General features: G+C 36.6%; 1 protein-coding gene across 1 annotated transcript in view; it reads right to left on the minus strand.

Moving 5' to 3' along the window:
• The window catches only part of TRHDE (thyrotropin releasing hormone degrading enzyme), a 212294-nt gene that overhangs the window by 80295 nt on the left and 109705 nt on the right, over positions 1-22294 (minus strand). The window contains exon 7 of the mRNA XM_051608023.1: positions 11426-11491. Within this exon, the coding sequence (XP_051463983.1) occupies positions 11426-11491 (66 nt within the window). The remainder of the gene's footprint in view (positions 1-11425; positions 11492-22294) is intronic.

Raw genomic sequence — 22294 nt, forward strand, 5'->3', positions numbered from 1 at the left:
GCTTCAAAAAAAGGAACCACCTCACCAGCCAAACATGATAACTAATAAAAGGTAGTGACTGATGAATTCGAAGAGCTTAAAAAAGTGTAAAGGGGGAATACGTCTCCAAACACGTATCTTACTTCCAGGGGAAACTTCAGATCTATAACTGGGAACTGAAACATCAATTCTAGGAGCAAACTCCTTTCTCAGTTTATCTGTTTGAAGTTGTTCAGTGGCTAAAGGAACAGCTCCCGACTTATACGAGTGGTGTTGAGATCTGAAACAGATTAACATTGAGTAACTTATTTTTTTTCCTAAAGATAACTGTGAAAATCCACTATATAAGATGAGTGAGGAAAAAGCAGCAAAATATTTTGGCATCAAATTCTTGCGGCTATGTTCCTCTGAATGGTCTCATTTCACAGGGCTCAGAGAACAGCAGTATTGCCTCGACCTATCTCTTTTGTATTTCATTCCTACCCCTAGGTGCACATCCTCCTCCTTTCAGCCTACAATATGTTCTTGTTGAACAGTTTTATACATGACTGCTGTATCTCACCAAAGATTTAGAACTACTAATAAAAACGTTTAATTCAGGTGGAAATCAGGCTCTAAGGCTCCGGCTATCAAATCCAGCATGTTTATTTTCCCAGAAATTTGTATATTTAACCCTAGGCCACCTGAGAGCATCTGTCAGATGCTGACTATATAACATGCCACCTTTTTTGCCCCCTTTCTTCCAGCACTGCTAACATCAAAGCATATTATCTTGACATTGCTGAGCATCCAAACATTATCTTGACATTGCTGAACATCCAAATAAAAAGGCCTGGGCAAGGGTCAGAGGAAGGCAATGCACGTGTTTGCGATGGGGAGTGACAAACAAGAGGGAGTAAGAACCAGTGGAAAAGCACTATCGGCAAGCTACAAGGAAGTGAAGATACCCATAAGAGAGGAAGACCACTGAATATAACAGCTAAAATAGCCAACGAGGCGTGAAGTATTTTTCAGCTGTACAACAGACTAACCCTTGCAAAAGAGACTTAAGGAAGAAAAGTGATCACCCTCCTGGCTGGGCAGTCAGACAAGCAGTAGAGTAGAGAATAAGTAGTAGGTAAATTCACCTTATTGGTTATGGTAAACACTGTATAAGGCAAAATAGATGGAGGTCTAACTCTATTTGTGTCAGAATTAATTTCTACCAGTGAGTCAAGCTGCTGAGCCATGTCCAAATTCAAAGAACAGCTGTGATCAGACCACTTATCAAAGCAGTACTGCAAAGCTAGCTAAGAAAAACCTTGGAAATGGATTTTTCCAGGTCAGATAAGCCAAGCAACTTCTTCACCTTCTACATCAGTTTTACTAAGTGTGCCCAACACTGCTTCCAGGTAGTCTTGTCAGAAACTGCCAACCTACAAAATACACTAGAGTAATGGAATATATTTTAATTTTCATTAGTTCTACCAGAGGATCAAAAATGTTTATATCTTTCCTATACATCAATCTCCTATCACATCAAATCGTGTTCCTCCAAAAAAAATTCAGTTACTTGCTGGCCCCCAAGCCAAGAACTAAAATAATACCAAAAAAAAAGCCAAAACACTTCAACCTAGAAAAACCAGAAAAAGCATCAAAATTGTATTGAAATAGTAAGCATACAGGGAGTAAAAGGCTATGGCTGCAGCATAGAGAGTCCCCACATCTGATTTATATACAGACACAACATCAAATGCATTCCTGTATTTTTGTCTACCGTATCTTAGAGTGATTATCAATTCTATCTTTATCTTAATTTTCTAAAATTTTGTCCCTGTAAGATGTCCAGGCCTGGCATATAGTATTTCTAAATTATTATTTTTTAAAAAATATTCTAAAATCTTTATTGTCTTGTTCTTTAAAAAGTAACACACAACAAAATTATTTTATCTGCTTCATATACAATCAAACTTTCTCAACTGCTAATTTATCCAGACTGAATTTTTACCATTAGCTGCATAAAGCAATTAAAAATTCTTATAAGTAGCACTTTCAGTGTTCCAAATAATTTTAATATGATACTACAGTAAGGCACTGTTGAAAATGTCCACTATCAGGAACTTCTTAGCTAACTTTTATATTCAAACTCACAAATGGGTAATAAGAAGTTAAAAAAAGCCTGAGGGGTGTGCAACATACTCGAGGCATCATGCAAGTATTCACTTCAGCTGTGTCTTTTTTTTTTTTCTTCTCTTTGGGCTATTCTCTCAGTCCATGTATAAAATCCTAGGGAAGGAAATCAGTGGAATCCCACCAACATACACCAGCTGATATTCCAGACCTTTATTTTCAAAAGGTATATTTAGATTTTTTCACAAATAACAGTGATACAATGCTCGCAATCATCAGCAACTGGAAAATATCCACTGTCAACATGTCATATCTGCAATTAAATCATTATATCCAAGCAGCAAGCTATAACTACTAATCAGGAAGAGTGATACTGAAACCATATATGGAAATAAATCTTAATTTTCTCTAGAGCAAATGATGCTGAATAGGCCACATAATTATAGTATTTTACTTTGTCCTTTTTCTTTTGTCATTCATAATACTTCCATACACTCTAACAATAATCAGATCAGCAGAACTGCCATTTCTGGCATTATATGGCTTAATGGGATTTTTTAGCATTGATTGCAGTGGGAGAAGAATTAGGGCAATGTCAAGAGCATCTCATCAATGGTGTTGAAAGTATAACAATCCTTTAGAGGATATGGATAGGACCTGTGCCCTGTCCCAAACAGCACACCATCCACGCTGAGACACAAGACAAACTAGTAAAAGAAAGAAGGAGGCAAGAACCATCATTCAGTCACAGGGGCTGCTTTCTTTGCTCTACCTGCTTCTGGTTGATAAAAGACCAGCACTGTAAATCAGAAGAAACACAAATGAAATCAATATGGTCCTGTCATTTTCATTTCAACACGAGAAAAGCATTAAACCTCAAAACACTGAAAGAAATGAAATTTTGCAATTAATACATGTTCTGCATTGCAACTAAGTGTTCTGCATTGCAACACAAATCCAGTGTGAAAGGGGCATCTAAAAACAGATTCAAAATTTGTACTCGGGCAAATTTCCAGCTACTTTACAATATATCCTGCTTGGTTGGGATTCCTTATTAACAGGTCAAAATTATTAAATGGAAAGATTTATTTCCTTTGTAAAATTCAGTTTCACCTATTAGCGATGAACTTGAAGAGAAAGGAGGTTCCATTTTGAAACACGGCGACAGCAATTGCAGTGTGGTGGCAAAACAGTTTGTGTGCAAAGTCTAAAGGGAGCAGTTAGAAGGACTGCAGAGTTATTGCCTAGCAGAATCTGATGGTATCACCTGCGTAGAGAGACACTTGCTAGTATATTAAGCTTTGCTTTAAAGAAAAAGGTATTTGATGTATTACGTGGTAGTGGTACTAAACTACTGAGCTAAGAACAAATCTTACAGAAATAAAGTACTCTTTGAAATTGAACTGCATATATATTTAACTGAATTTGTACATTCATTTTTGTTCTGCCTTGTTTGGCTCTATAATACATTTGAAACTCAAACCAGATATTGCTCAATAAATATATTTTTAATGTACATGAAAAATGATAGAATGTTTTCCAGAGATATTTGGATGACATCTGCTAATTGAGATAGGTTGGCTGTTCATTCCTCTGCATTAACTTGAGCTGTGCCCAGGGATTGCTAACCAGGCAAAAAATCTCTGATGTACTTCTCTGCAATACTTTTTGTCTACAAAAACCTCAGAATTAAAATTAAATTAATGTTACTTACTACAAAAAGGTCATCTTAAACCATTTGAGAAAACTTATTTTAAGTACGATTTGCCTGTTAGTGTATTTAGATCATAATGATCTGCAACGTTTGTATGGTAACAATTGATAATAAATTGAAAACTACTAACAGCAAAGCTTTGACTTTGCTTATAAGTTATTTGTTATTCATATCAGCTGAGCAAATGTTTCTTCTTGTGCAAAAGCCCATCATACAGTACAGTCACTAGAGTTGCTCTTAATTCTGCAAAGATACCTTAAAAATAATTAGCATGTGCATCTGGCTATATGCTGCTCTGTCTCCCTAGCTACAGTAACTGAACTTTAAATGTATGTAGAGAAACAGAAAGGAGAAGGAAGAAAAAGAGGGACAGGGAGTGAGAGAAAGGAGGAAAAGAAGGGGAAGGGGAGAGAGAGGAAGAGGAGGGAAAGGGAGAGAAGGAGGAGAAGGAGGAGAAGGAGTTTTAGTGATATCCTGTTTTATCCAGTAGGGATTCAGCTTTTTCTGAATGTCCTCCACTGGGCTGAACAGAAGCAAATTTATTTCAGTTCCAACACATATGAAGTGTTAACTAGGAGTTCAATTCTTCAGTCTTTGTGCTGGAAATATCCCCACTGACTTGTAAAGAGCTAATGGAAATTTTGATTGCATGAGGCCGGCAGAACCGCACACAAAATGTGTACTTCCAATGCTCTGTAAAGTCCATTGTGCTGCCTCATAGCAACAGGGGTGAGGTTGCTACTCAGCTCCTATTGGGAAAACAGTATAATTTTATTCCAAAATAAAACATTTTCTTAAATAGATGCTCAGCCTGCTGACGTTCTCTGAGAATTCATACCTATCATTCTTTCTCTGAATAATTCCTATAATAGAAATAAAGAGAAAAACAGTCATAACTGAGTGTCACATGCAACGAAATAAGAAAAGCTCACTGGAAGCACACCAAGTGAATACACACACAATATCTGTAATTGCTGATGGTAGCATTGCCATAAAGGGCAATCCAGTTCTGAGGAAAAAAAACATAATGATTTAAGTAAATCCTGTATATACTAATATGTTTTTCTTCTTGTAAGAAGCTTTAGCCATAGAGCAATAAAGCAATGTTTATCCTCGCTGAAGGACAGCACAACTTCATCCTATTGAAGGCAAGACAAACTGTAACACTGCTCTGAACATGGGCACTGGGGACATCGCTGGCTTACTTCAGCAGCACCTGCCATTACCATTCTTTATAATTCTCCTTGCTGGCACCTTGATCCAATGTGGCCGAAATGTAACTGTTCGAGCAGAAATCCTATATTCAAAAAGTCCCTCTCACACTGAATTCTTCTCCAAAATTTCAGTCAACACAAGAAACAAAGTATGGAAAAATATCACATTTTACCTTTTCTTGTCACTCTTTCCTTTGAAGAGCTCTGCTGACCCTATATGCTGGAGCACAGGTCTGAAGGTCAGAAGGAAAGTGATCCTGTTTCAGGAACATGCTTTTTACTAGCACTGATCAACTTTAGGTGATCTAGCAGCTAAAGAGTCTGTCTCTCTTCCCTTTACTGATGGCTCACAGGTGCTTAAACTGAGAAGGAGGTTAGGGGCCTGACAGAGAAAGTCAAGAATCACAGTAACACAGAATCATTAAGGTTGGAAGGGACCTTAAAGATCATCAAGTTCCACCCCCCCTGCCATAAGCAGGGAACCCTACAACTAGACCAGATTGCACAAAACCTCATCCAGCCTGGCCTTAAAAACCTCCAGGGATGGGGCATCAACAATCTCCTCGGGCAACCCATTCCAGTTCCTCATTGTGCTTATAGTGCAGAATTTCTTCCTAATATCTAACCTGAATCTCCCCTCTCTCAGTTTAAAACTATTACCAAGTTTAAGAGCCTGTCTCCCTTCTCTCAGCAATTCCCAAGAGCTGGGGAGGAAAACCGCCTGATCCAAATGATCCAGGGACAAAAAGCAGAGTAGAAAGGAGGGGAAGGAGTTAATAAAACCAAATGGGAAAATTCAGCTTGATGCAACATTGTAGGAAAAATCTCTCTGGAAAGCATCTAAGTTATATTGGGCAAAAACCACCTGTAGTCATGATGATGGGCTGCTATAATTGTAGGTACATTACATTCAGCCTTGTGGCCTGATTTGTAGCAGAGCTGGAGTCTGTGGCTGAAACCAATGTGAAGTCTGTTCTGAATATCTGAAATAGTTTCTAATGCTAAATACTTTGACAGAACATATTCTTGGGTTTCAAAACAGATACCCAAATTTAATGGGTTTTTGTTGTTTTTTTTAATCACGGTGGTTCACCATCCTCCCAAATATGTAGGCATGTGACTCTTATTGATTTATTTAAAGCAATATTAATTGCATGACCAACACCTTTTGGAGGTCTACCTTGGTGCCATTAGATGCTGAGCTGCAGCCATGCTGAGCAGTCACAGCTGGCCATTGTGTAATTGAAAGTCCTGGTTAGGTGTGTGCAAAAAAGGAAAAGAATGCAAAGATAAAATTAATTTAACATTTCTCAATAACTGTACATTAAAAAATACGCATCTTCAATCACATTTTTTCTTTAAACAGAAGGATTTTGTTATACACACAGTATACTCAGATCTTCTTGGAGCTAGAGGAAGGACTTCCAGTTTTGGCAGTGACAGCTGAGTCTGGCCCTTACTATGTTGTACATGTTTCACACTTTCAAAGGGAAAAAAATATTGTGACACTGCTACTTACAGAAGTTTCTTATGTAAACTATTACTGACCTACTTAAATCATGGTGGAAAAAGCTACAGAAAAAGTCCATAACACTGCAATCATTTAACAAATGTAAGCCTAGAATCTAAAGTGATGTAAATTAGAAGCATTAGAAATGCTGAGGGGCCAGAAAAGGTGAAAGGCATTATCAATCTTGTACAACATGCAGGGTAGAAAACAGTGATGTCAGCTCCTATGAGATTTCCTATGACTTCCTATGTCCTGCTTTTAACATGCTCAAGTTATCTTGTTGACAATGGTCTGTAGCAGTGAGACAGTTTAAAAAATAAAGAGATCAGTAGCATAGAGCTAACTGTTGTGAACTGGGAATAAAGATACAATAAACAAGTATGGTAAAATGGGTACACTTAAACCTGTTTAATATGCTGTATAAAAATAGATTATAAAATAATACTGTGGAAATATATTAATACATTTCTTGTCCCACTAGACTCTTGGACTGCCACAACTCAAACGGAAAATAGGCATTCACAAAGGTGTCTAAAAAGCAGGAAATACTAAGCAGTGTGGATGAAAAAAAAGTCTAACTAGCTGGCTTTATGATAGTAAAAAGTGATTGAAATCTCAACCTTGCTGTATTTAACAGCCTGCATGTCACATTTCCCCAGACAGCTCCTCTGAAAGGTTGACCAATTTGTTTCAATACAGTGGCCACTCAACAGCACCAACAAAGACAGCATATACCCAAAGCACTGTATGGAAATTCTTCTTCTAGACGTACAATGTGAAGCCAAAGTACAAAAGCGGTTAATTTATCACAGAAACAGAGATTCCTACAGTAACTAATTCAAACTGCTGATGATGCACTAAATCAGAGTGAGTGATGAACACACACGTAGCAGCAAGTGAAGTTCAAAAGGATACAGATCTATGTGATCAATGAGCTGCCACATGGCAAACGAAATGCAGTGTTGACAAACGTACAGTAATAGAGATGAGGCTCCAAAATAATCAAACCAAATAGAAAAAAACCAAGAAACCAGTGCAGAAACGTCTCATTACAGAGCTGGAGGTGCCTCTCTTCACACATCTAAGTATCAGGGCTTTCTGTCTACACTTAATTTGAAAAAAAACCAAAAACAAACAAACAAACAAAACACACAAAAAAACCCCACAAACAAAACCAAAACTAACAAAACAAACCTGCTGATAACTTGAAGAGGTGCCTTGCCAGAAAGCAGTAAAACCTTCCAGGAAAAGTAACACAGTGACCGCAGTCATGTAAGCAACCATCCATTTCAAGCACACGGGTTAGCCTACAGATGAAAATTTCACACAAATCTAATGTTACATTGCATATTACTGCCCTGAGTGGTAAGTGAATCATAAGGCCAACTTACAGCTTCTTTCTCTACCAACCTATGAAGTCCAGAAACACAGTCAGAGCAAGTGGTGCTGACCAAGCCTCTTCATATTCTAATCACTGTCCTGGCTGATAAATGGCTTTTTGACTGAAAAGTCACATCACTTTGTAAGAAGAGTACTGGCATTCAGTGACATGCAACTCTTGAATTTCCCTGGAGCAGAAGAAACTTTGCACATCATTAAAGATGTCAGGTCTTTTAAGAAGAAAGAAGTCACTTCCTGTGAGAAGGAAGGGCTTTTTAGGCATTTTCTACAAAATTAATAGCTGTGACTTTCTCGTATGCAACTGTTACCAGCTGTGGCTATGTCTGTCATTATTCAATTATTCATTACAGCCAATATAAATATGCTCTCTTCTGGTTTTGTCTATGGAGCGTCATGTGAAAACAGTGAGAAAGTTCTGTCTTTGTTACTTAACTGTTTGAAAATGTCACATGATACAAGACATCATATGTCTTTGAAGGGGTTCCAGAAAATCATACCTGCACTAGTTAGTCTCCTGCCTGCAGTTTTACGTGGAACTTCCACACTATAATCCAATGGTCTTTCACAATATATTTACCATGACAGGAACAAGCCAGTCATTCTTGACAGATATGAATCTGTACAAAGCCATCTACACTGTAAAACTGAGCATTTCTACTACAACTTTACCTCCTTTGCAGGCTCTCAACAGAACAGTTTACTTTACTGTTAGGGACCACATGCACTACATTTGCTTGAGCTCATATTTATTGTTAAAGAACACCCAACAAAGAGTTCCACTCTCCTTAACATTTTTCTTCTTTTTAATGCAACTGATTGTCTTCTTTGACATATAAGGCACATTTCTCCTGCAAGCTGTCTTGATCTGTTCTTCAAAAAGTCCATCTGCCGGGTAATGTAAATACCTATAATTATATTAAGAAAAAAGTGGCAACAAACAAAAAAGAGAGCTATCCCATTTGCTTCTAGCTCTAAACCTCATTTTTCCTTTCCTTAACCAAAAGTTAATATATCATTTATAGATTCTCTTATATAAAGCTCTAATTCTGTAGCTCCTAATTAGATAATGAATCATACCTTGATTTCAATTAAACTACAAACACTCAATGCAAACATAAATAAAGAGGTACATTTCAGTTTATGCTAGTGTAATAAGACTACAGGAATACTCTTTTTTTAATTTGTGAAACACTTAAGGACATACCTAATACCTGAATTAATATTAATACTACTGTGGTCCATGTACTGGAGGCTAATGAAAAACAAAGTAAGATAAAGAAAAGGTCCTGCAGAAGTCAGTTACTCAGCAAGCCACTGGAATAACCCAGGAGGAATGAAACACCAAGTGCACTTTTAGAATCTCTTCTATTTGAATAGATTTATAAATAGTAGTAAGATTTGATTTTGCAGCTATCCTTGATAAAGGCCATTTAGCATTCCATTATAAAACTGGATTCAAGGCAACAAATGCTAAATCCCAAGTAATCGTATTGGGGCTAAACAGCTAAAAAGCCTAAACCAATGCATGAGAGAAAGGGTAAATTAGTCCTAATGTTCCTCCTGTCATTAGCAAAGCTTTGCTAGATGCACAGAAGATGGAGAACCAGATGATTGACAGACATTTCTAATCGTGTAATTTGTAGCTTATGAACAAGCTTATGAACTTTATGCTTTATTTTGTTCAACATGGAGACATGCACATGGAAAATCTCTATCTGGATTTCAAACAGTTTTTATAAAAGAAGTTAGAATATCATCTTCCTACTGAACTGGTGCCAAGACTTTCACTAGTCAGATTTTCACAGTTAGATTTTCCATAGACTTTCATTAGCAAACAGAAGAGTTTCTATTTAGAGCAGAATGGCTGAAAAGCAGAAATAATAGGAAATCATTCAAATAAAAAAAACAAAGCTCCATTACAACTTTATGGTAATTATGATTATTTAATCCCTGCATAGCCCTATTCTTTGACCTGTTGTTTTTTTCTAAATTTGCTTCAGGACAAGTTGCATGCTGTTATTTCTTCAGCAAACACAGAAAAAAATAGAAAAAATAGGGTTTGAGATTTAGGTATTCAAACTTTCCCCTTCTAAAACCCAGAGTGAAATTGGTTCTTTTGGGAAAAAAGTGCTATTGAATTGCCATTTGAACAGATTCATGCAAACTGAAGTTTCTGGTTGGAGTATGGAGTTGCTGGATTAAAGACTTAAGTTTTATTGGATTAAATTAGATGAGGATTTTACCCTTGACATATAAAAGACTTTATGAAGGAAAATTTTGATTTCAAGACTTCTTACCTGGATGAGAAGATTATCTAACTGATCTGAGTTGGGTGTTACAACTAAGAAAATGATCCTGCTGGGTCCTGTGAATAAGTTATGCTGTCAATCCTGAATGTCCTGTAAAATCTCCAAAAAGCTGCATTTCCCCAGCAGGTTTCCTTTCATTGCCTATTGCATGGAACAAACTCCTCTGACATAACCAATATATTTTTTAACTTTTGTTTTATACTTTATCTTCCAGTTTATTTTGGTTACAGGTAGAATTACTCTGCTAAAAAAATGACCTGATCCTAGATCTAGTTTCTTTAAATTTCAAAATGCAAAGCTTACAAAGAACAGAAAAGATTGATTGCTCTTTCCATCTTGGTATAATTGTATTCCAGGTGAACATCAATTTACTTTAAAGGACACTTCTAAGTAGCAGGCTGCATCATACATAATTCATCAATCACAGCTGCCTGTAACATGATTTACTCAAGCAGATTTCAATGGAATAGAGGGAGTCGCATTGTTTTTTATGTTTTGGCTTGTTTGTTTTTAAATAGTTTAGGAAACACTCATTTGCAATGAATTATTGCTGAGAACAGTTCATCCTTGGTAATCAGCACGTCGAATTCCTTTCTCTTAGAACAGAAATGTTATCTCTTTGAAATTCTTTTTAAAGATAGACTAAGTTTTCAAAACATCATTAAGGCAGAGAGCACTCCACGGCTATAAAAGGTAAAAATAAAGCTCAAGGATTTTGCTATGGGGGAAGGGAAGGCAAAATACTCATCTGAAAATCATGACTAGTTTTAGGGCTGTGTATTTTCTAGCTGACTTGACATCATTTGTTATTTGTTATTCCAGCACACAACTGTAATTAAAGAGAAATTGTTCTTTCCTCAGCTAGCCCTTCACACAGTTGTCACACAGATACAATGGCTTTCATGAGACAATCTACATAAAACGGACACAAAACCATGTGCCAGTTAAAGTGCAATCACTTGATACACAAAGAAATATAGATGAAACTGCGGGCACCGCAACGTGTGCGACACTACTCAGCATCTTCCATCAAATTCACCTTCAGGGACATGTTCGTGCCTCAAATGCTCCTGAAGTAAAGAAATATTTCCACAAATAGATGCAAATACAGTTTTAAAAGTAAAAAGAGAGAGCGAGTGAAACTGCTAGAAATGCACCCATACAAAAAGTCAGAAATGCTTTTACTTACTTGTAAGCCCATTTGAAACACAGAGTGGCCCATAAAGTTAGCCAACATTCGAATCAGAGCTGCTCCCTGGGGAAATAATAGAGGAAAAAGAAGTTACCGGGTTTGCATGTCAATATTGCACAATAATAACAATCTGAAGTAGCCATTTCCACCCAACACTTTCATCTTATGATTAATAACTTATGTTTAATATAATCTTTATTTATGCTGGAACAGAAGACAGAGAGATAAGATAATGCAAATGCTTAGAAGGAAAAGTGAGGAAGTACACTGATATTGCTAATATCCTGTTAATATCCTGCCCCATATACTGAGTAAGGCACAGGCCATAAAACACCCTCTCTGACTGCTCGAGCATGGATGTGTCAGTTCCACAGCTGGATGCCCCCAGCACTTCTGTGCACTCAGCAGTACTGCACAGTTTTAAACAAGGGCAAAAAATAATATCCATGCTGAATTCTACCACAGTGATCACACATAACATTTTTACCTTCATTATACTCCTGTAAATCAGGATTTAGTGAAACTACTACTTTCCTTTGTAAAAACCTTCCATATCTGATGATCTGGAAGTGGATCATTTTCATAAGAAATTTATAAGCTGTGGATAGAGATATTTGAGTTATAAATAGCTTATTTCCCAGACTGTGACGCAAAGAGTTATGTATGTGAATAACACTCTTTCTCTACTCATACCTGGTTCTTATCCCTTTGCACCTTCAGGCAAAGCAGACACATCTAAAAAAATTCTTTTGTTTCACGAGTTATTCTAATTCTCAGTACTTGCTCCAAGAGACAGACAGATACTTCCCACAGCAGCTTTCTTTGAGGCATTCTTTTTGACTTTTCTCACTTTCTCTCAGAATCACAACTGTGTTTTCCCCTTGCATGAGTGCTCTATTTCAAGCAAAAATATCTTTGCAAAACTGATTTAATGATTTAGCTCGAATATCCCGCTTCACTTAAAGACAACCAGTCTTCCAATCCCATTGTTATACTTAGTACTGGTCACTGCATGAGAGGGAGGACACTTTTTTTTAAAGTCAGTGAATCAAAGGCCGTAAGAAAACATGGTCCTCAAGTAGGTTCAGGAATTAGACTAATGTTCAATTAAAAAAGAAAAGAAAAAGAAACATCTACAAAGTCAAAAATTCACAGATTCTAAAGCCAAAAGGACTATTAAAACAATGTAATCTGACTTCCTGCACTAACAGTGGTCGAATTCAGGGAAAAACGTTTCACGTTACTACCTACACTTGTCATAACTAATATTTACTCTCACAGGGTAAATGTGCAGCTTTTTATGAATTTGAATTTATCAAAAACAAAAAAAAAAAAAAAAGAGAGAGAGAGAAGCCTTCAGCTTTCAGAACAAGATTTTGTCTTTTCCTGCTAGACTTAAGTTCAAAATAGTTTTGGAATTCAACAGTTGTCCAATTTTTAGGCCATTTAACATGTCCCACTCATTTTTTGCATAGTGTCTATTTTTAAAGTATTGAAGAAATTATCTGTAATAAGCAACATTTAAAATAATTCTGTAAATCAAAAATATTAGTAAATTATTAGTAAATCTTAAGAAAACACTAGACCAAGACACAGACACACATTAAAAAAAAATTATACAATTCCTCTCACAGGTAACATTTAGCCACATTGGACGGAACTATGGATGACCCTTACACACCAAGTAAAATAAAAAAGCAATTAAAGACTGAATAGGAGATCCAAGGCACAGACGCAGGACTACTCTCTCAGGATCCATCTGTTTTCAGAGCTACTTTAGAAGTACTTTATACCAGTCACTTACCTTCAGGAAACCAAGAAGTCCTATTTGCACCTTCCAGAACAACAATATACTTGTTCTGGCTCTGCCACCTTTCCCACACAGGGAAGGCAAACACCTTCTTGACTTACTTGCCAAAGGACAGTATAGGAAAGAAGAAAGAAGGAAAAGAAAGGGATTATAGAGAAAAAGTAGAAAACAGAAAACCAAACCCTGAAGGAAAAACAAACAACAAAGTGTCTTGAGGATAAGAGACAAGAAATGGAAGCAAACGCAGCCCTGAGTGTAGAAAGAAAATAAATGGGAGGAAGAAAAGAGAGGAAATAACTTATTTCAACCCTTCTTGCACTTGGAAAGCAGAGAGAACAGAGAACAGCAATACATCTGTAAGAACAGCAGAAGTAATTGATACATTCCCACCTCTCGAAAGGAGAGGGAAAGGCAGCAAACACTGGCATTCTGACTGGAGATGAAAAGAAATGGGTTTTCAGGAAGAAGGATTAAAGAGCAAGAGTTACGTAGAGTAACTGGCATAAAAAGAGGGGCTTACTAAAAAGAGGAGCTTGGAGGATGACCCTAAGCCAAGCGTCCTGGGAGATAAAGAAGGTATGTGCAGCAAGTTCGCTTACAGAACCAATGGAACACAAGGCCATGGGATCATCTACATGGCCCAGTGTGCTAGCATTTTCACTGCTTATCTGCCTAGCAAGCAGTGAACTAGATGGAGTCCAGAGGTCTTGTGCTTCTATACTTTCTAAAAGCTTCTCAGACCCAGACCTAAATCTACAGAAAAATCCTAAATCACAACAAAATTGTCCTGTGCAGAGGATGGAACCTGTCAGCATTATTATCTGAATGCCCTGACACACAACCCATCTGCTCCCCTCTTCACTCTAAGGGCCACTTCTGCTCTGCCAACATTTGTCCAACCAAGAAACGACATATGGCGTCTTGAAAAATGAACCTGGCTCTCCAACAGGGCAGAATGACCATTTATTGACAATTTAAGTGCTTTCCTCCAGGCAGTGGATGACTCAGTACCTTGTCAAGAGGTAAAACACATTGGTTTAACAGGTCTAGTGGAAAGCAATTTTTTCCTATTAAAAAAAATGTACCTATGTTCCTGCCAGCGTAAAATCTGACTCACCTTAAGCCACTGTACCCCATCTTAATAAAAGTTTACTCAGACAAATATACTGGACATTCAGATAATGATTAATGGCACTACCTGGCTCTGCTGAAGCACTGTTGATCAGCAGAACTCATGAGTGCTTCATAAGATATTGTTATCAATACCCTACAAATTAAAGGGAAACTGAGGCATGCCATAGTGAAATAATTTGCCAAAGATCACCCAGCATGCTCCTCATATAACCTATGACACAGCCAAAGCTTCCTCAGTATTGCTATAGGAAAAGAAGGTAGAACATGGCAGCTACTCCATGGAAATTAACTGCACACACAGTCTTTTTCTGCAAAGTATTCCTCAGAAAAAAGCATACTCATGAGCAATTATACAACACTGGTTGAAGTTTATGCTCTTTCTTTCCCTGGAGAAACTGGTTTGCACACTCACATGATGATAAAGACCATTTATAATTAAAATTAGGAGTAAAATTCCTTTATCTGTAAGCTGAAGTTTGAAATTGACAAAATGCAGAGTTCCAAGTAGGGCATTCAGTCTAATTCTCTCCATAAAATCACATAAAATAATGTGGCTTCAACCTTGATCTCAGATTAAATTAAACTAATTTTTAAAGACTCACTCCTACCTTTTTTGATCCTATGGCATCACTACAGGTCACAATTACTTTAAGTTAACTGAATTCTTGGACATTGAATTATCTAATTTTATTAAATATGATTTATTAAACTAATTGCTTCAGTGGCAACTTGCATCCTGTAATCATTTTTTTTCTTTAATAGGACAAAAAAGTAAGTCTCATGTATGAACCCACAAAAATATGACTGCATACAACGCAGTACTGTTGTACAGCCACACAGGAGGCTGTATCTGAATAAATGCAGGTATCTGTAGCATCTGTGTCTACAATTACTTTTGTTGTTTAGACTTTCTTTACAGTTAATGGACAGCACCAGTTACTTCTGGGTACACTTTATCTCATCTTAAAGTAGATCTCTACACAGGTCTGGAGAATCGTACTCTAAAAGCACTCATCTCTTGCCATTCATGCCAAAAGTAGCTTTAGTTGACTAGCTCATATGTATGTATCTGCACTGCAGGCATCTAGAGCAAGGTGAGATGAATCTAACTGCATTGTCCAAAAAGACCATACAGAGACTGATTCCCCAATCTGCGAAAAAACTTCTGTACTAGTAAATAGTTCCCAAGAATTTTAGAAATGTGGAGATATATAAAACAGGTGTGACATCATACTTTTCTATCTATACATTCATATAATATAAAATATAACTTGCTTTATTCTACATTGTCATACTTTCCTATTAAAACAAACAAAAAAAAGAAAAACAAAAATAAACAAACAAAAAAACCCACCAAAACCAAACAAACTCAAAAACAAAAACCAAATAGAAAAGGTAGGTATTAAGAGAAGGCAGTGTGCTTACTCACTGCAGGAGACAGCCACTTAAAATAATGAACTGGTGAAGCAGGTGCAGTGAAGGAAACAAATAAAAATCAGTAAACCATCACAGAGGATTATGCAGAAGCTAGGAGGCAAGAGCAAGGGGCCATGTGTGAAGAGATACAAATGAGCTGCAAACTCGTCCAGCATTACTCTTTTTAAGGACCAGAAACTTTTGGTATTCTAAAAAGTACGTATGAGAGAAAAATGTCACCTACACAAAACAGAAACCAAGAACTTCAGCTGGCTCTTGTGAGGGCAAAATAATCTATCATTTGTAAATGCCTTAGAGTGGGGAAAGGCAGAGAGAGCACAAAAGGCTGATTCAGAAAAAGCATAGCTCTTCTGTCCTCCTTCCCACCAAAACATGTCATTTTTTCCTAGAACATCAACTTCAGTTGTACACAGCTGAGCCAGCTGCCTGACTCCCTTTAAAGGCAAAGGAGAGAGAAGAAAGCACTTCAGCTCATCCTGAGTCATCTCATCCAAAGACATGCATCTAAAATAGGACAGATTAATTTCACTCTAAAAGCTCCTGTTTATCTTCACAGATAAAACAGGGAGGTTAGAGGACTAGAAAATCGCAGGATTCTACACAGTGAACATCCCTAGTGAGATTACACAAATGCCTCTGAAGATATTTTATCCTGCAACTTACAGAGCAACCTTAGAAAATATGAAAGCACAAACAGTGCAAAAAACACCTCCCTGACTCTGCAAAGTCCTAGACAGCATCTGGCAGGCTCAGCTATCCATTTATCTCATGTAATGCTGAAAATCAGAAATCATAGTTCCATAGACCTCAATATATCTCTTCTTCACTGTATGTCCACCTTGCCATCCTTGTTTAGGAATGAAAGCTGTTTGTTTTTACTTTGTTCAGAATGATGCTTTTTGTGACATGAAACCTAAAATCAGGAAGCATCCAGTATGAAAATCCCCACCATGGTATCCAAGGTGTAAGCAGAGAGTGAGGTGCTGATGAGAGGAGCATTGGACTACCAACAAAAATTACATAACTGGATTTCTAAAAAGAAAAAGCAGAACCCCCCCCTCCACACACACACACAAAAACACAACAAAACAAAACAAAACAAAAACAAGTAGTATATTGATTTTCCAGAAAACATCCACCCATCCATTTTGCTTTTTCTTCTCTCATAAAAAAAAAAAAACACAAAAAAAAAAAAACCAAAAACAAACCAAACCAACACTGAATACAGGTGATTTATTAACATTCTCCTATTGTGCAGTAATCAGTTCAAATCAGCCTTGATTAATATATAATAGCACTGCTTGTTTTTCAAATACAATGGGACACAGATAGGAGGCCTACATTTATTTTTCTGTATGCTGGAATTTCTGCAACTCAAGACTAGGATTACTTTCTCTCTAGCTAAGGGAAATGTGAGTAATTCTATCCTCTACCCGAATTACAGTAAATTTTATTGATATTACTGTTGTTTGAGCTATTATAATCAATAATAACTTCTTCTAATCACCTTCATGGATTAAACCAAGGCTCAGACTATATAAGGCACTCACAAAGGTACTGCTCTTCCATAAAGAGCTCCTGATTTAAGATGAGACTCAATATAAAAAGTTGATGGCTACCAATAAATTCCTGATATATACTAGTATTCTTGGCTTTTTTAATGAATCAGTTACATAACACACACATTAAATAGCTTCCTCCTTAAATGATTTATCCTAAGCTATAGGTGAGATGCCCTGTCAAGGACTTTTTAAAATCCAGTGTCTACTGACTCCCTCCAAGAACAGCAGCTGGTTAGTGAGACAGAACCTCCTCTGGCAGCAGTTATGTCAAGGCAAGACCAACATACTTATCCATGTGCTCAGTTATCTTTTTCTTTATATCCTACAGAGCCTTCAACTTGCTGGAAAAGGAAGTCAAACTCATCAGCCTGGAGCTCTCAAGACTTCCCCTGGAGCTATTTCTGTACATTATCCCAGCAGTTCTCTGGCAAAACAGCAGTTTGTAAGAACAGTCTACGTCTCATTGACAGAAGTTCTGCAGCTCCACATCTGGTTATCTTCAGAAGGGGTAGGTGGATGCCAGCCAGCTCTGCAGACCTCCTAGCAACTAATTCAGCTCTTCTAGTTAGTGCTTCCCATATACCTACCTCAAAATGATCCTGCAACCTATTTGTTACAAAGTATAACCTGAGCAAAGAAATCAACTCATTCTTCAGCAGGAAAGTCCAGTACAAATAACTGGTTGCAAATCTCTGCTATATCCTTAAAAATCTGAGTCCCCCTTTTACACTTTGGCCGTGATGTGGCCCCTCATCCAGTAAGGTACAGTCAACTCTGCCATATACACCCAAGTCAGGCACGAACTGCCTTAGCAGAATCACTTCAAATCGCACAGAAACTCTCAAATTTTGGCTAATACATTTTGAAAACTGGTTGAATATATCTTTTCTTCATTAAATATGACAAAGAAATATTTTTTAGAAATGCAAATGTAATAAAAGCAGCATAAAGGTTGGAGTCTTTTCTTTAAAATGTTGAACATATTTTTACAGTACTCTGTGAAACAGAATCCTAAGGGTATTCACAATCAAATGGGTTCCTAAGTAAATGTGTATAATTTCATTTCAGTTCAAAGTTCCTGAACTCATACATTAATCTTTATTTCTCAAAATCTTAGATAATTCTGTGACTCTAGGTTCATTTCAAATATTAAAAGAGCGTGTTACCATGCGCTCATACCAAGAATGCACATTATTTTTGGAATGCAAACACTAGCCAACATGTAATATCCAAGTCACATTTTCTAAAACAATCATTCTTTGCTGGTATTAAGCAACCACAGCTGGATGCCCCATGAAATTTAGCTTATTGGGAAAAACACAGCATAAAAGAACAATGTACATCAAACACGTAGCAAAAATGTGTCATTCAAAAGAGATATCTTACATAAATTAAAAAAAAACCTCATGACAAAAAAAAAAAAAACAAAAAAACAAAAAAACAAGAAAACAAACCCCACACAACCAAAATTACATCTGTCAAATCCTTGAGAAATTTAGCACAAATAATACGCTTTGACTAAGTCACATCTGCAGAATTTACTCAAGTGCAGATACAGAATAGTGTACACGGGTAAATGAATTACTTAGAAACTTGGTCAACTGAGCTGCTGTGTTACACTACATGTAGTGCACTGAATTAACTGAATTGTTACCCTCAGCACATTAACAAAGAGGACCAGGAGATGGGATATGTCTAGCTATAATGTTTGTTGAGCAACTCATGTCACCTTAACAAATCAATGGATATCCTTTTGGTCTCTTCTAAGAACAACTGAAATCTGGTTAATCACTTTCAAATCCAGGTTTTGCATTTAAACCGTGCTTCCTTAAGCAAACATATTCACCACACACACTTGCTTTTTCCCCAGGAGGCAAGTCCAATCATTCCTCAGCTCCCATTCAGAAGGTCATGCTGAAATGTATTTTACCTTCCTACGTTTGTAAGCTGAACTGTCTTTTATGGCACATGACACTGATACTTGTGGAACAAGCATGTCCTGCCCATGCCACCAGTTTCAACACAGTGGTGTGGTGGGCTCAAGAGACCTCTGCTACAGTCTTTCTATTGAGCTGTAAAAGCAGAGATAATTGCAAAGCCTCCTCTGGAATTCTTCAGCTGTCTCAATGCAAAATGTCTCATCTCTGGGAACTGCAGAAGTACTCACTAAGAAATTCTTTTCAGGGAATTAATTAGACTGTATCATGAGTCATCAGCACTAAATCCCTCTTTCTTTTTCAGAAACTGAGCACTGTAATACACCAGTTTGGCTATTTTCTATATTCTCCAATGACACCTAGAAAATCTACAAGAAAAAGAAAGCTTAATGCATGTGAATTTGATGAGTGCAAATGCTTCCTTATTTGATTAGGGTAACAGAATGTATTTGTTTAAACAAATAAATATGTGCCTATGTTTTCCTCCCTGTGGCAGAAATGCAAAATGTTCAAATTAATTCCTAGAGGCTTTCCCTTTGGAAAACCCACATAAAAGCCGTAAGAAGTAAGGAAGGACGTAAGTACATGAAGACTATGGAGCATACTAGTAAAAAATGTGTCAGTATGAGCCTAATCCTGAAGTTTTCAGTCCAGGCCTTAATTACACACTGAAGTACCTTAAACATGTAAGCAACCCAACTTAATTTTCACAGCTTATATATTATTAAACACATAACTACGTATTTGGCTGCATCTGGGTCTGACTGGTTTCCCTGCACTTGGTAATAAATTGTTAAAAAGTAAAAGACTACATTCATTAAAAGGAGCCCAAAAAAAATCTATCTACTTGATTTTAACAGTACAGACTAGAAAAAAAATAATCAGTCATTCAATTTATCTTCTTTAAAGTAATACAGAATTTCCAAATGATACTTGCTTATCAAGCTGTGCATACACACAAGTTAATCTGTTCTTGATACTCAACAATCCAATCAGGATATATTTTCATAAATAAACATATACTATTTTTAAAACTTTATATACAGTGTGGATGAGCCAATATTTTTAAAATCAGCAAATATACCTATAAGTTGTAATGTACTATGCTAAATCATCAAAGATTCATAAAGGTAGTTTATGTTGGTTTTATAGATTATAAGGCCATTTATCTGATGCCAAAACATCACTAAAAAAACAACATTATATTCAAGGAGAGCTTTTCACTGGGAACTCATAATCATTTTCTATTCTGACAGACACAGCTGTTCTAGGGCTGGATAATACAAAAAATGGTCAGATGGTAAGCTGAGCTTCAGTGATATGTTTGTCTTAGACATCAATTCTGTTGCAAATTTTATGAACATGACATGAGGAACAAAATTCAGAGGTAAATGACCATAACTAATCAGGTTCTTCAGGTGAATATTGTTGCATCATTTTCCTTGAATAATAAAATGTATCAGTCGCCTAGAAAAAAAAATGCTATCAAGACCCCATTTACAACAGGAGCTTTATTTAGCCTTACCACCAAAATCTCTATTTCGTGTTCTGACACCACTGAGAAGGACAGAAGCATGTTATACTTTTTCATTAACTGCTTGTATGAGGAAATCTTCAAGGATGGAAAAACACAAGAGGTTGATGACATTATTTCCATAGATGGGACATCACCAGAACTCAAGTAAGCAGCAAATAAATCAGTGTATCTTAACACCCAGTGTATTATGAATCTCTTGTATTAATAAAACTAGCTCCACAAATCTTTGTTTTCCATTAGAAGTATCAACAAAGATTTTTCCCTTTTATGACGGATACTTAGAGAAGTGTTTACATGCTCATCATTACTTTACTTTAAATGCATCACCATTTTATCAACCAGCTCCAAAGAAAATCCAAAAGCAAATTAAGTAAAATAAAATTCAAAATTTGTAATGATTCTCCATTGATGACTACCTGAGGGATCAGTATGATCTGATAGCTATCTATTAATCCAGCCAATGTGTTCTGCAGTGATATCTCCTAGCACTGTGTTGTTGTGTTTTGGTTTTTTTTTAACTAAAACATTATGCTATAATAAAACAAAGATTTTGAAAGTCTTAGTTAATTTATCATTACCAACCACATTTAATCTTCTCCAAGATTGAAATCAGGTCTGTTTGACCAGGCTTCTTTCTTTCCATGAAGCATGAGGATTCATTTTTTATTTAGGTAACTAATACCACGTAAGGATCTCAATCCTTTTGCCTAAGACTGTTTTGCAATAAACTATAGTTAACATGCCATTCTACTTGTCCTCTTTTAAGCTTCAGAAATTCTCCAGTATTTACACATACCTTTAAACATAAAACCCAAAACATTGTAGCAGAGGTTGGTCCAGAGAGTTCTATCTTGAAGAGAGGTCCTGCAGGATCATATTTGGATCAAAATATTGATAATATTTTTATGTGAAGATGTTTTTTTCTTTTACTCTATTAATTACATCCATTTTACTTTCTATTTTCAATTATTACAATTTGTTCCAGGTTGCTTCAACATTCTTAATTGTCACTCTTGTTTTACTGATATGAATTAGTACATGTTAGCAAAAGTACAGTAACATACAACTGTTTTATTATGATATTATGATTAAATGTTTTATTAACATCTGTGCTCCATTTTTATTATTTGCAATCAAACCCATGCACAGTTCTCCCCAGCATGGAGAACATAACACTGCTGAAGGGCTGTAGGTGCATCTCTGTTTAGCTACCATACATAGTGATTCCTATGTTTCTTTTTCAGAAAATAGGTAGTGCACAATAAGCAGCATGACAGACTTATAACAGCTTGTTTTGAGTCAGGAAGGTGCTCAGAAGCCTAATTCAAGACAGGTGTTTTCACTATCTTGAAGCACCTGCCTAGTTTTTTGTACTAGCACCCCCTGGCTGGAACAGAACAGCCTGCATACCCCAAGTCAGGCACTCTTGGGACAGCTCTGAACTTGAAC

The sequence above is a fragment of the Apus apus genome, chromosome 1, assembly GCF_020740795.1.
Source record: "Apus apus isolate bApuApu2 chromosome 1, bApuApu2.pri.cur, whole genome shotgun sequence".
Classification (NCBI taxonomy): Eukaryota; Metazoa; Chordata; class Aves; order Apodiformes; family Apodidae; genus Apus; species Apus apus.